General features: G+C 49.6%; 1 protein-coding gene across 1 annotated transcript in view; it reads right to left on the reverse strand.

Moving 5' to 3' along the window:
- Nucleotides 1–14,973, reverse strand: part of OTOGL (otogelin like) — a 103,785-nt gene that overhangs the window by 33,404 nt on the left and 55,408 nt on the right. Inside the window, 6 exon segments of the mRNA XM_064142863.1 lie at nt 1,022–1,189; nt 2,709–2,735; nt 3,276–3,432; nt 7,461–7,577; nt 10,757–10,876; nt 13,719–13,847. Coding sequence (XP_063998933.1) covers nt 1,022–1,189; nt 2,709–2,735; nt 3,276–3,432; nt 7,461–7,577; nt 10,757–10,876; nt 13,719–13,847 — 718 coding nt within the window.

Here is a 14,973-nt window from a genome sequence, read left to right on the forward strand (position 1 = left end):
ACAAAACAAAGCATAAGGAAAAGGTAAGACCTTCACGTGAAACAACTTGAAAGTGAGATTAAAACCTGTGAGTTGGCTGATGAGTGGCTCCTTCTGAAAAAAGCACTTCTTACTGGAAAAGCTAATTAGGACCACACTTCTAGCAGCTTCCTTCTAGCAGCCTGCGAAATCGTTCCTGAACAGCCTCAAACTGAGATGAGATTGAACAAGGCCAAGTGCAGGGTTCTACACTTTGGCCACAACAACCCCAAGCAGCACTACAGGCTGGGGCCAGAGTGGCTGAGAGCAGCCAGGCAGAGAGGGACCTGGGGGTGCTGGGAGAGAGTAGCTGAAGATGAGGCAGCAGTGTGCCCAGGTGGGCAGGAGAGCCAATGGCATCCTGGGCTGGCTCAGGAGCAGTGTGGGCAGCAGGACAAGGGAGGTTCTTCTGCCCCTGTGCTCAGCACTGCTTAGGCCACACCTTGAGTGCTGTGTCCAGTTCTGGGCTCCTCAATTCAAGAGAGATGTTGAGGTGTGGGAAGGTGTCCAGAGAAGGGCAGCAAGGCTGTTGAGGCTCCTGGAGCACAGCCCTGTGAGGAGAGGCTGAGGGAGCTGGGGGTGTGCAGCCTGCAGCAGAGGAGGCTCAGGGCAGAGCTCATTGCTGTCTGCAGCTGCCTGAAGGGAGGCTGTAGCCAGGTGGGGTTGGGCTCTTCTGCCAGGCAAGCAGCAATAGAACAAGGGGACTGAGTCTCAAGTTGTGGCAGGGGAGGTCTAGGCTGGGTGTTAGGAGGAAGTTGTTGTCAGAGAGAGTGATTAGCATTGAAATGGGCTGCCCAAGGAGAGAGGGAGAGAGTGAGACAGGGAGACAGGGAATGTAAAATTCCAGTATTCCCCTTCAGTTTTGAAGCTTGCCACATGGTGCTCAGTTATTGCAATAACAAAAGTCTTAGAGACTATTACAGGTCGAGAAGATGCAACAAGCCCCACGCCTATAGTTTGAGAAATGGATATTGCCATTAGCAAAGTTCCTGGGAACACTCACATAAATCTTTCTCTTTGAAAAGACCTGGTGTTATCATGAAGCTGAAAAATATATTGCCATGTGCTCTGGCTCTAGGCAGGGCAAATATTCTTCCGCTGGAGACGTTAGCTCCTATAATCATGTCACTCTTTCCATAGCTTGCCAAAATATAGGGTCCTTCTCCAAGACCTAAGGGGAAAAATCAAATAGACAAAGAAAAGCCTTCACTGAAGTGTTACTTGACATATCACCCTCAATATTTCACCCTATCTGGAATCAAATAGGTTTGAAGCACAGGTCAATGTTTCAAGGTGTCCTGCTGGAGTAGGTCTGTATCTATCCATTCAATGCTCTGTCTCGCTCTTTGCTTATTGCCCAGAGTATAACAGAATCATAGAATCATAGAATCAGCCTGGCTGGAAGAGACCTCCAAGATCATCCAGTCCAAATAATCACCCAGCCCTGGTCAATCAACCAGACCATGCACTAAGTGCCCCCTCCAGGCTTTTCTTGAACACCTCCAGGGACGGTGACTCCACCACCTCCCTGGGCAGCCCATTCCAATGCCAATCACTCTCTCTGCTAACAACTTCCTCCTAACATCCAGCCCAGACCTGCCCTGCCACAACTTGAGACTCTGTCCCCTTGTTCTGTTGCTGGGTGCTTGGGAAAAGAGCCCAATCCCATCTGGCTACAGCCTCCCTTCAGGGAGTTGTAGCCAGCAATGAGCTCTGCCCTGAGCCTCCTCTGCTGCAGGCTGCACACCCCCAGCTCCCTCAGCCTCTCCTCACAGGGCTGTGCTCACAGCTTTCTCGCCCTCCTGTGGACACCTTCCAGTACTGCAACATCTCTCTTGAATTGAGACGCCCAGAAATGGACACAGCATTCAAGGACTGGACACAGTGTTCAAGGACACAGTACTCAATGTATATGAAAAGAACACAGACTCGTGTGGGTAGCTATCGTCACAAAATGTCCTTGTGGTGGGTTAGGAACTTCCCCAAATACACACTACTGGAATTCACCAGGCTGGCTCAGATAGCTTGGATGTAAGATGCAACTCCACTTACAGCAAAGCAAAATGGACAAGCCTATATACACACTGTATTTACAAGTTTGTACAACTGTTCACAAATTAGGAGTAATACAGAAATCCAAACTCCCTCCTGGGCAAAGAAATTGCCCAGAAGGGCCTCAAAGCCTCTCTCCCTTCCCAGGCAAACAAAACAACCAGCAGAGCTTACATTGTCATCTGCTAGCCAAGCTAAGTGCAGAGATATTAGAGCAGAGTGGAGGAGAAGCCAAAGGAAGCAAGGTCCCAGAACAAAGCAGAATGGTTTGAACTGGCTGATCCTTGTGGCCCCTTCCAACCCTGAGTGATTCTATGATTCTGTGAATATTTATTTGGGTATTTGTTTTTAGAAAGAACCAAAATTAGCAAGGGGAAAAGAGATAAATATCTCAGAACAGCATCATGGAGAAGAAAGATGATAGAATAGTACATCAAAGATGCATTCTATGTTCTAACATGGTCATCATGGGTAATTACCTGCAACTAAATGCATTATAAAAATCTCTTCCATTTTAGATGCAAGGAGGATGGGCTTGGTTCTAGCACATAGCTAGCTACTGTGCTTGCAAACACAAAGAGTAATTCAGCAGGGTGGATGAGGATGCAGCAAAGACAGCAATACTAAACACTACATACCTTGATTGTAATATTCACAGTCATAAGCTGAAAAAAAAATAGCCAAGACCATTATTATTATTAAGAAGGAACAACACAGTACAGGCATACCTGCCTCCTAAAAAACTAACATTCACTAACACCAGAGGAAGCTTCATTTCCTAGAGTGTGTTTCACTCTGTGACTTTACTTCCCTAGGCTTTTACTCAGTGACCTATGGCCATATTTAAACAGATGTGCCAGGGCAGCAGATCTGAAGTGTGAATGATTCTACAGCCAAGGACACTTCTCACTGTCAGTGAAAAGCAGAATGGACTGAATCCTTTGCAGCCCTACACTGGATCTGGTACACACGCCAGATCTGGTACATACACCGGATCTGGCATACCGGTGCCTTTCCAAAGGTGTCTTCATGGCAGCCCCCGAGCACAGCCAGTCCTCTTCAGTAAGACTCAGGAATTTGGCAGCATGAGACCAACAGCTAGCGTGGTTTGATGAAAGGATGGTACATTTATTACCCACCTGGCCTTAGGCAGCAAAAGATGCCTCACAGGTGAGCTCCGGTGCAAAGTCAACCCTCATACGTACCGCAGAGCGAAGGGGATCGCCAGTGAATCGCCGCCCCCTGCTGGCAGCACTTGTGGGCATAGGCTGCGATGCTGGTGCACAAGCACTCACAGTCCCCACCAAGATTGCAGTTGCAGGTGTCCGTGTGGCAGTTTTTGACAAAAGAGGTCACATCAATCTGGAAATCAGAGGAATGGTAAGGATAAAAAAGAGGACTGGTGGGTCCATTGCATGAGCTGCACAAATTATGCTATTTTCAGCTTGAATTCCACCTCTGGGGTGACTGAAGGAATGTGACATCCAAGTAAGGTACTTTCTGAGGTTTGGGTGCTTTCCTACATGAAAAAGTACTCTGGAATGGTCAGCTTGTGCCTGCTACAAAGTAGAGATGTGTATGTGCTGGCGTTGCCTCTGGGAGGAACCACTCTTGGGTCACCCACGTGGTGAGGTGGTCATTGCCCGCTTTAGTTCCATGTTACAGTGAATTGTATGCTCACTTGGAAGAGGTGTGCACAGCTAACTTAGTCTAGCATTGGTACATGGTTGGTCCAGGATTACCAGCACAGCACACACAGGCGATATCACAATAACAATCACAGTATCACAGTATCACCAAGGCTGGAGATCATCAGGTCCAACCCTTTACCACAGAGCTCAAGGCCAGACCATGGCACCAAGTGCCACATCCAGTCCTGCCTTGAACAGCTCCAGGGACGGCGACTCCACCACCTCCCCGGGCAGCCCATTCCAGTGTCCAATGACTCTCTCAGGGAAGAACTTTCTCCTCACCTCCAGCCTAAACTTCCCCTGGCACAGCTTGCGGCTGTGTCCTCTCCTTCTGGTGCTGGCCACCTGTGAGAAGAGAGCAACCTCCCCCTGGCCACAGCCTCCCTTCAGGTAGTTGTAGACTATCTATAGACAATCTATGGGGCCAGCCAGCCCCTGGGCCACCTAACCCTACCCCCTTGGGCTGGCTAACTCTGCCCACATGCAGCTGACACTCCACCGCCTGCAGCTGCATGTGGGGGGTGCCACCCAGCACCTGGTACCTTAAGTCCAAGATGGACTCAAGGACACTTCCCAGCAGGGGTTGCTCATGTTTGTCATTTCATGTCCTGGTAACAAAAATCTCTCCACATGCACGCTACAAATACAAGGGAAAACTTCCATCAATTACTGTTAACAGGTCCACACACTTGCTACTGATGGATTTTGGTGAGGATGCTGAAGCTGGCAGTTCTACCTTTGTAAGGCTAATGCTGCCATCTATAGTTGTCCTGTCAGTTTAACATGAACAGCAGTCAGAGCTGCAGCTCTAATTATCCAGTAATGAGCAGAGGGAGGTTTGGTCAGAAAAAGAAAGCTTGAGCACACTGGTGACATTCGAGAGAGAATTATTTCTCCACTCACCAAGATTTCAGTGTACCCTGCCCACAAACTTTCACTGGATCAGAAACCCACCTCTGACTCTGAGATGCTATTGCATTGCTTTGAGACTTGGCACGACAGGCTCCATCCTGGCTTCTTGTAAGCTGAAAACGTTTCCAAAGCAGTGTTCTTAACTCCACACAGCAAACATCCTCAGCAGTGCTTTGCTTCGGTTTGCTCTGCTCCTTCCCAGCCACAGAGCACTCAAGTGACACAAGTCAGATTACAGAAATGCCATCACCATCACAAAGCAGCATTTATCTGACACAGGGACAGCTTCTCAGCTGGCACTTGTTAGAAGCTGGCAGGGACATGAAGGCTGTTTTTCTGCCTTCCTTGGAGAGAGATGGCATCTTGCTTTCATTCGGAGCTCCAAAGAGCTCAGCTTGCCTCTCCTGCCTGCAGGACAGTGTCTGCATGGGTCAGGTCATCTCCCTGCTGCTGTGACAAACCAGGAGCCTAGGTTCAAAGCTCCTGCTGAGTGCAGGAGTGACAAGGAAGATCTTATTTTTCCTGTGAGTATTGAAGCTCCTTAGCTCTTGCTGAGTTCGATGCTTAGCAAGGCATCTGCAAGTCAGCTGCTGCCAGACAGCACTGCAAGATTTTGCTTCCCTGAGAACAGGAGTTTCCAGCCTCAGCTGAACTGTGAGGCCTCCTGTCCCATAGGCTGTGCACAGCAGGAGCAACTCTAAGAGCACTGCTCCAAGCACAAAACCCACATCAATACTTTCTCTTCCTCCTGTGCCCTGAGGTGTCAGCCTGCTTGGGCCTGAATTCTCCACCCATGCAGCCAGCAGTCAGCTGCAGTTATCCTTGGTAGGAGCTCACCTGATTTGCATGTGTAAGAGTCATATTTGAACACACTGATGAATAGGTTATAGAAACACCTGAAAGTGGTTTGCTTTACAAGCTCTCCCATAGATGATGGGTGTGTGTATGTGAAAGTACTTGACTGCCAACTAATATTTTGCCCCTGAGAAGCACTTTGGAACGTGACACAGCTGCATTTTCATCGCAGCGTTTGCAAATTGTAGTCGCATCGTGGATGAGACACAGAAAGTGAATGCCAGGGAGAACACCTGCCCCTCTGTGAGCTCCAACAGCACAACTCCTTCAAAACCCCTCAATTCAAGAGAGATGTTGCAGTACTGGAAGGTGTCCAGAGAAGGGGAAAAAGGCTGGTGAGGGGCCTGGAGCACAGCCCTGTGAGGAGAGGCTGAGGGAGCTGGGGGTGTGCAGCCTGCAGCAGAGGAGGCTCAGGGCAGAGCTCATTGCTGTCTCCAACTACCTGAAGGGAGGCTGTAGCCAGGTGGGGTTGGACTCCTCTCCCAGGCAAGCAGCGACAGAACAAGGGGACACAGTCTGAAGTTGTGGCAGGGGAGGTCTAGGCTGGGTGTTCGGAGGAAGTTGTTGGCTTTGAAAATACACTCATCACCATGTTCTCAGGCACGGGCTCAAGAAGTTCTTTACATAGTAACTGAAGTCAACATTAATAAATCTCTTGGGTTAAGCTTCTGTAACCTTCTCCTCAGGCAAATTCCTAACCACGTTGAATTCAAATTTCAGTTCTGAAAGTCAGGAGGATCAGGAGGATCTCATTAGGTTTTAATAGTCATAAAGAATGTTAAAGACTGGGACTGAAACACTTGCACAGGTGTAGCAAAGAACCTTTGCTCACTGAATAGCTTTGGGTTCTAACTGAACTTTCCCAGAGACTCCACTGTAGTTGATAGAGCCAATAACAATTTATAGGATGCCCTTCCCACTTCCCCCTTCTTTCCCAAAAGAAAAGGAGTTAGATGGAGAGAGAGGCAAGGCAAAGCAGACCCAAATAAATCATCTCACTGCAATTTGGCAGTTAAAAGAAGAAAAGTTTAACAGTAAATAAAAGGTATTTGAGAAAGGGAAGTTGCAAAGATATAGGGAGGGGAAAATAAGGTACAAACTATGTAAATCTACAACCAGATTTGATGGCAATGGGTTTTGTCCACCTCATGGTGACTATAGCCACGTGGTAAGACAAAGAACAGCAGGAAACCAGAATGATGATGCTGGCAGGCAGGGAGAGGGAGAAACAAGCAACTAACTTGATTATGCAGTCGTGTCCAGAGAAGGGTGATGAAGCTGGTGAGGGGCCTGGAACACAAACCCTGAGGCTGAGGGAGCTGGGGGTGTGCAGCCTGCAGCAGAGGAGGCTCAGGGCAGAGCTCATTGCTGCCTGCAGCTGCCTGAAGGGAGGCTGTAGCCAGGTGAGGTTGGTCTCTTCTGCCAGGCAACCAACAACAGAACAAGGGGGGACAGTCTCATGCTGTGCTGGGGGAGGTCTAGGCTGGATGTCAGGAGGAAGTTGTTGGCAGAGAGAGTGATTGGCATTGGAATGGGCTGCCCAGGGAGGTGGTGGAGTCACCGTCCCTGGGGGTGTTGAAGCAAAGCCTGGATGGGGCACTTAGTGCCATGGTCTGGTTGACTGGCCAGGGCTGGGTGCTAGGTTGGACTGGATGGTGTTGGAGGTCTCTTCCAGCCTGGCTGATTCTATGATTCCAGCTCATGGCTTCCATTACTATGATTCTAACTCATGGCTTCCACTACTATAGTTAGGCTCTTGAAAGGAACAAGTTGCTCTGCACAAACATAGCCCACCCACAGAGAGATACTTACAGAGCTCTACTCTGTATCCTCTGCAGCATTCAGACTGAGAGGCATGGCAGGGAGAGATGAACTCCTGGAGCTGTAACGTTTCCCTGTGTGAGAGCACAGCTTGGATACTGAGTAACTCACCACGTTGCGGCAGGGTGCAAACAGGTCGCTGTACAGAACCGAGCATTCCTTTTTGGCGTAGGGGAACTTGCTCTGCTGCACCTCGCACGGTCTCAGGGTTTCGTTTGGGCTCTTGCACTTGAAAACAAGCAGAAAAACACCACAAACATCTCATGTGAAGGTGTGTTTGCCTTGTGGCCAGCTGAGCTGCAGCATCATCTGATCCAACACCTAGATGGATAAAGGACTGGCTTGATGGCTGCACCCAAAGAGTGGCTGTCAATGGCTCCATGGACAAGTGGAGTCCCTCAGGGATCAGTCCTGGGACCAGACTTGCTCAACATCTTTGTGGGTGCCATGGACAGAGGCACTGAGTGCAGCCTCAGCAGGTTTGCTGTCAACACCAAGCTGTGTGGAAGCCAGGGACCCATCCAGAAGGACCTAGACAGGGGCGGCACAAGCCAACCTCAGGAGGTTCAACAAGACCAAGTGCAAGGTCCTGCATCTGGGTGGAGGCAATGCCAAGCACAAATGCAGGCTGGGCAGTGAGTGGCTGGAGAGCAGCCCTGAGGAGAGGGACTTGGGGGTGCTGCTGGAGGAGAAGCTCAACAGGAGCCAGCAGTGTGCACTTGCAGCCCAGAAAGCCAACCAGAGCCTGGGCTGCAGCAGGAGAAGTGGAGCCCTCCTTACAAGAGGGATGTGGAGATGCTGGAGAGTGTCCAGAGCAGGGCCAGGAGGATGCTCAGAGGGCTGCAGCAGCTCTGCTGTGAGCACAGACTGAAAGAGTTGGGGCTGTGCAGGCTGGAGCAGAGAAGGCTCCCAGGTGACCTTCTTGTGGCCTTCCAGGATCTGAAGGGGGCTGCAAAAAAGCTGGGGAGGGACTTTTTGGGCTCTCAGGGAGTGCCAGGACTGGGGGCAATGGAGCAAAGCTGGAGGTGGGTAGGTTCAGACTGGCCATGAGGAGGAAGTTGTTGAGCATGAGAGTGGTGAGAGGCTGGAATGGGTTGCCCAGGGAGGTGGTTGAGGCCCCATGGCTGGAGGTGTTTCAGGCCAGGCTGGCTGAGGCTGTGTGCAGCCTGCTCTAGGGTAGGGTGCCCCTGCCTGTGGCAGGGAGGTTTTAACAAGCTGATCCTTGTGGTCCCTTCCAACCCTGGTTGATTCTCTGATTCTGTGACCTGTGTACACTGACAGCCAGAGCCATTTCCAAATGCTATCTTCTTCATCTGCCCCTTTCCATGATTTGTTGTTATAATTGAAAACATTTGCACAAAGGAAAAGAATCTTTGTGTTTTGTTCTCAAGTACCAAAATGTTCCTGCTGTCTACTCAGAGCATAAGGACAAAATGTTTTCTTTGTGACACACTGTGATCATTACCAGAGCAACCAACTGTAACATCATAAACAAACACAAGGTCCAAATCCATCCCTGGTGGGTTTGTACTGACTTTAAATGGAGTCACAGTCGAGATGGCTTTAGCCCTCTAAGTTCAATTAAAGCAGCAGTGGTAGGAAGAGAGCAACTCATACAGACAAACACAGAGCATCATGATAACTCAAAAATGGCTGAGCTCCTTCTCTTGAAGTCTCTCTTCAAAAAGAAAAACAAATTAACAGCAAATATAACAAGTAAACACTCAACACAGAGTGCAGGAGTTCATCCATACTCTTCTGTGGTAGCAAGAAAGCCCAGGAGAGAGCAATAACCTATCTGTAGGCATCATTAGGGTGTCCCAACACAGCCTCAGCTGCAATGCAGTTGTCTACCTGCACTGCACTGCCATATGGATGCTCAGACACTGCCACTCCCAGGAGGGAGACACTCTGCAAGCATCCCTCACTCACGATGCCCAGGTTGCCATTAGCAGCACTGGGCTTTAGGCTTCCAGCTATCAAATACTTCCTAACACCATTTAGATGGTGCAGAAATGAAGACCAGGAGAGCTCTCTTTGGAGGCCTTTTCTGAAATAAATTGCTAACAGAGGCAGATAAAGTGTGATGAAGTCATTAAAAGTCTCTAAAATCATCAAGGCTGGAAAAGACCTTGAAGTTCAACGAGTCCAAACGGAAGCCTGCTACCAGCAATGCTAAACTGGAGCCTCAAGCACAACATCTGCATGCTTCTTCAGCTGCTCCAGGGATGGGGACTACACCACCTCCCTGGGCAGCCTTTTCCAAGGCCTAACCCACAAGCACAGCCTACTGTGCTCTCAGCTTTTCCTTACTCCCCATCTTTTTCCTCTCTGTCACTCATTTCTCCCCAAATCCACTGTTTTTGCCCCAGTCCCACCCATGCTCAGCACGGCCTCCCCTGGGCTGCAAAAGACCTTCAATGTCCTGCAAGCCAGCTACCAGGAACACTAAACTACAGCCTGAAGCAAGCTACTGTCCAGTTGCAGCTGTAGGGAGTGTAGAAGAAGAAACACAAGAAGAGGAGAAGCAAGAAGAGAGAAAGATATGTGAAGAGTGGCTGAGCACAGGCTGCCTGCCAAGGCTGATACTGAACACAAACCCTCAGTGCTCTGCAAACCACAGAGATCAGAAGATTCATAGAATCAGTCAGGGTTGGAAAGGACCACAAGGATCAGCCAGTTCTAGCCCCCCTGCCATGCCCAGGGACACCCTACCCTACAGCAGGCTGCTCACAGCCTCAGCCAGCCTGGCCTTAAACACCTCCAGCCATGGGCCTCAACCACCTCCCTGGGCAACCCATTCCAGCCTCTCACCACTCTCCTGCTCAACAACTTCCTCCTCATGGCCAGCCTGACTCTTCCCACCTCCAGCTTTGCTCCATTCCCCCCAGTCCTGTCACTCCGCCAGAGCCTGAAAAGTCCTTCCCAGCCTTTTTGTAGTCCCCCTTCAGATACTGAAATTAACAGTCATAGAATCAACCAGGTTGGAAGAGACCTCCAAGCTCCTCCAGGCCAACCTAACACCCAGCCCTAGCCAGTCAACCAGACCATGGCACTAAGTGCCTCATCCAGGCTTGGCTTCAACACCTCCAGGGATGGTGCCTCCACCACCTCCCTGGGCAGCCCATTCCAATGCCAATCACTCTCTCTGCCAACAACTTCCTTCTAACATCCAGCCTAGACCTCTCCTGGCACAACTTGAGACTGTGTCCCCTTGTTCTGGTGCTGGTTATCACTCATAGCAATCATTCATTTCAGATACAGCAGGCAGACAAACCGAAACATCCTCTCCCACAGCCAGCACAAGGCTAGAAGATGCTGGTGCATCGTGTCCTGCTTGTGGTGTAATTCACAGAGTAAAACCAGCATCCTTTTTCTGCTACATTCCCACTGGGGATGAGACTTACCTGCCCTAGCACCCAGCTGTCTCCAAACACCTGTGCATTTCTCACCTCCATGTTATTTGATGTGGTCAGATCGTTTGAAGTGTATTTGTCAAAGTTCCCACACAAACCTGCCAGTTTCCCCTGGGAACAAAGAAGGATTCATGGGTTTATTGTTTAGATATTCATGATGGTGAATAATCAGTAGACATTACACATGTGGAATAAAGCTCTGCCTGAAAAGGTTCCTTGCTCACTCTAATGAAAGCAGATCATCAGTAAAGTACAAGGGATAGGTGATTTGAGCTTGTGCTTGGACCAAGTGAAGAGAGCACTTGATGGAAGATGAGGCCATGCTTCTTGACCTGTTTCACTGGCTGCTCATGATCAGAGGGCTGGAAAACCTGTACTACAAAGACAGGTGAAGAGAACATGAGGCAGCAGTGTGTCCAGGTGGGCAGCAGAGCCACTGTCGTCCTGGCCTGGCTCAGGAGCAGTGTGGGCAGCAGGACAAGGGAGTATATTCTGCCCCTGTGCTCAGCACTGCTCAGGCCACCCCTTGAGTGCTGTGTCCAGTTCTGGGCTCCTCCATTCAAGAGAGATGTTGCAGTACTGGAAGGTGTCCACAGGAGGGCGACAAAGCTGATGAGGGGCGCTGAGGAAGCATGTAGGAGTAGAACAAAGGCATGTAGGAGTAGAACAAGACTCTCACCATTGTCATGGCCAAAAGCTTCCTCCTCACTTCCAGCCTCACTCTCCCCACCTCCAGCTTTGCTCCATTCCCCCCAGTCCTGGCACTACCTGAAACCCTGAAAAGTCCCTCCCCAGCTTTTTTGTAGTCCCCCTTCAGATCTTGGAAGGCCATAAGAAGGTCACCTGGGAGCCTCCTCTTCTCCAGACTGCACAGCCCCAACTCCCTCAGTCTGTCCTCACAGCAGAGCTGCTGCAGCCCTCTGAGCATCCTCATGACCCTCCTCTGGACAGTCTTCAGCATCTCCACATCCTTCTTGTAACAGGGGATCCAGAACTGGATGCAGGACTCCAGGTGGGGTCTCACCAGGGTGGAGCAGTGGGGGAGAATCACCTCCATGGCCCTGCTGGCCACACTTCTACTGCTGCAGCCCAGGCTCTGGTTGGCTTTCTGGGCTGCAAGTGCACACTGCTGGCTCCTGTTGAGCTTCTCATCCACCAGCAGTGGAGACCAAAGCCATTGGAAACAGACAGGAGAGAAGAGCAGAAAGTGTTTGTGCTCCTGCATGCAAGCTGCAGATCTCAGCTCCCTGCTAGCTTACTCAGAAGCAGCACTCTGGTTTGGTTTTTTCCCAGTCTGTATATTGATTGGCTGAGAAATCAGTTTGTGGGTGAAGCATTTTATGGCCACTGCACAAAAAGCCTATAAGAACATAGCTTTAAAACCAGGTTAGATGGTCATGGTAACTAATTTATACTTCCAAAAAAATCTGGTATTCTATTCCAGCACAGAGTGTTCCCTTTCTTCCTTTTGCTGCAAAGAGCCCCCTCTCAGTACATGTATTCATGGTTGAGGTGAAGCAGGAATGTGATTGCCAAATGTGCAGATAAGGTTACTCTGCCAGGATACAAAGACTGAGCTGCAAAGACACCAAGGCAGATAACAATGTTGGAATGGAACAGAGACGAGCAACTGGCAAGGGAAGGAGCCTCATGTTCTTTTCTCCATCGTGGTAGGCCCTGTTACAGTATACTGAGTAGGTTTAAATATTAGGTTTCCTGTTAAATATTAGGATTCCTGTTTCTTCCTGTCTTAATTTCAGCCCAAACCGTGAGTTACATCTGTTCATCTCAGCAGCCTTTGCTACATCTCAGGGCATGGCTCCATCATCAGTCTGAGCTACAAAGCTGCCATCTTCCAAGTGACCAGATGTGGAAGCTGATTCTCCTCTGGCTTCAGCAATTCTGAAGACCTGCACTGAACTGGGTAACTAAAACTCCTTTTCCCACCCCTAAGTAACTTGGAGGCAGAGGTGAATCACAGCCTATATACAAGGCTGAATTTGTGGGGAGTCAGACAGTATTGTCCTGCTCTGGCAGGGGGGTTGGACTCGATGATCTCTTTGGGTCCCTTCTAACCCCTAACATTCTATGAACCTATGATTCTTTCACCTCAGCACCTCTGCCACTAAATCACATCTCCATGGCTAACAAGTTACCCATGGCACAGCAATGTGCCCTTGTGGCCAAGAAGGCCAATGGGATCCTGGGGTGCATTAGGCAGAGTGTGTCCAGCAGATCAAGGGAGGTTCTCCTCCCCCTCTCCTCTGCCCTGCTGAGACCTCATCTTGAATATGGTTTTGGGCTCCCCAGCTGAAGAGGGACAGGGATCTGCTGGAGAGGGTCCAGCAGAGAGCCACAAGGATGATGAGGGGACTGGAGAGCACTGCCTGATGAGGAGAGGGGCTGAGGGCCCTGGGGCTGCTTAGTCTGGAGAAGAGAAGACTGAGAGGGGATTTGATCAATGTTTATAAGTATTTAAGGGCTGCCAGGAGGGGGGGACAGGCTCTGCTCACTGCTCCCTGGGACAGGACAAGGAGCAATGGGTGTAAGCTGCAGCACAGGAGGTTCTGCCTCAACACAAAGGGGAACTTCTTCACTGTAAGGGTCCCAGAGCACTGGCACAGGCTGCCCAGAGAGGTTGTGGAGTCTCCTTCTGTGGAGCCTTTCCAGGCCTGTCTGGATGTGTTCCTGTGTGATCTGTGTTAGATAGGATTGTCCTGCTCTGGCAGGGGGGTTGGACTGGATGATCTCCTTGGGTCCCTTCCAGCCCCTGACATCCTGTGATCCTCTGATCTCTTCTCACTGTGGAAATGCTAGCAGCTGCACATGGTGATAAACTGCTGTGTTACCAAAAGAACCTAGTCATGAAGAAAAGACAATCCCAGCTGCTCAATAAGAGATCACATCAGCCACAGTAAACTACACAAAGCCTCAGGTTTTCATCTTGGCTCACCTTCCATCGAGGTCCAACTTTAACATGCATCATTGTCTTCTTATCCCACAGAACTGTGATGTCCTGTTCTGGGAAGTGTATCACAGTGTAGTAGCCAGCCTTCCAAAGCTGATAGTGAGCTTTGCTTTCCTGGCCCCTTGGGACCTTCTGCCAGAAATGAATATTCATTAAGATCTAACAAAACAATGCCACTCGGGTCTGCAGCCAGCTAATAACAAAGCAGGCACTAAACAATCTCTTTATCCTATTTATAGCTGGATCAATAATATCACTGAAAATGCTGTTTAACACCCAAATGTTTTGCCTTTTCAACCATGCAGGTTTGCTTTGATTGCATACTTGGGTTTCCCTTTTAGAGCCAAGCAGGAGGAAGCAAACAAAATGCTGCTTGAGGTTTTGGAGCAGCCTTCAGTGGAGAACAAACAGAATTTGCAAAGAAGCAATTAAACCAAGACCTTTTCTGTTCCCCTGGGACCTGCTGCTTTATCCAGCCCTAAGCACTTGCAGTGCTAACTCAGCCTGAGAGAGGAGTGCTCCTTTACGCTCGCAACTGCACAACGCTTATCTCGGGGCAACCCAAAAAGCAAAGACAATAACTAACCTGCTTCTCAGAAGGCTCACTAAAATAAATCTCAGTGTCTCCAACAGTGATGAAAACATTCTTTGAGCACACGATGTCGTTGTCAAAGCACTTTTTGTTCTGAGCAATTATGGCTATGTTTGAATCATCTGTGCTCTGCAAGAGGAAGAAGAAATCAGTTCAGTCAGAGACACGATTGCATTCTGCCCCTGGAGATTTCCAGGCTTACCATCACAAAACAGGTGGATTCCTTAGTCTTTACACACCCTTGCAAGTAAACTCAAGAGAACCACCAAGCAATGGAAAGCATTTTTAAGATTCAAAGCTCACAACCAACTGGAGCTCTGGAGTTAAACACAAAGAGCCATTACGATCAGCTGTGAGCTGTCTTAATTTAAGCCAGTACAGGCTGGGAGGTGACTGCTGGAGAGCAGCCCTGTGGAGAGGGACCTGGGGGTGCTGGTGGATAAGAAGTTACCCATGGCACAGCAATGTGCCCTTGTGGCCAAGAAGGCCAATGGGATCCTGAGGTGCATTAGGAGGAGTGTGTCCAGCAGATCAAGGGAGGTTCTCCTCCCCCTCTGCTCTGCCCTGCTGAGACCTCATCTTGAATAGTGTGTTCAGTTTTGGGCTCCCCAGTTTCAGAGGGACAAGGATCTGCTGGAGAGGGTCCAG

The sequence above is a fragment of the Pogoniulus pusillus genome, chromosome 4 (genome assembly GCF_015220805.1).
Source record: "Pogoniulus pusillus isolate bPogPus1 chromosome 4, bPogPus1.pri, whole genome shotgun sequence".
Lineage (NCBI taxonomy): Eukaryota > Metazoa > Chordata > Aves > Piciformes > Lybiidae > Pogoniulus > Pogoniulus pusillus.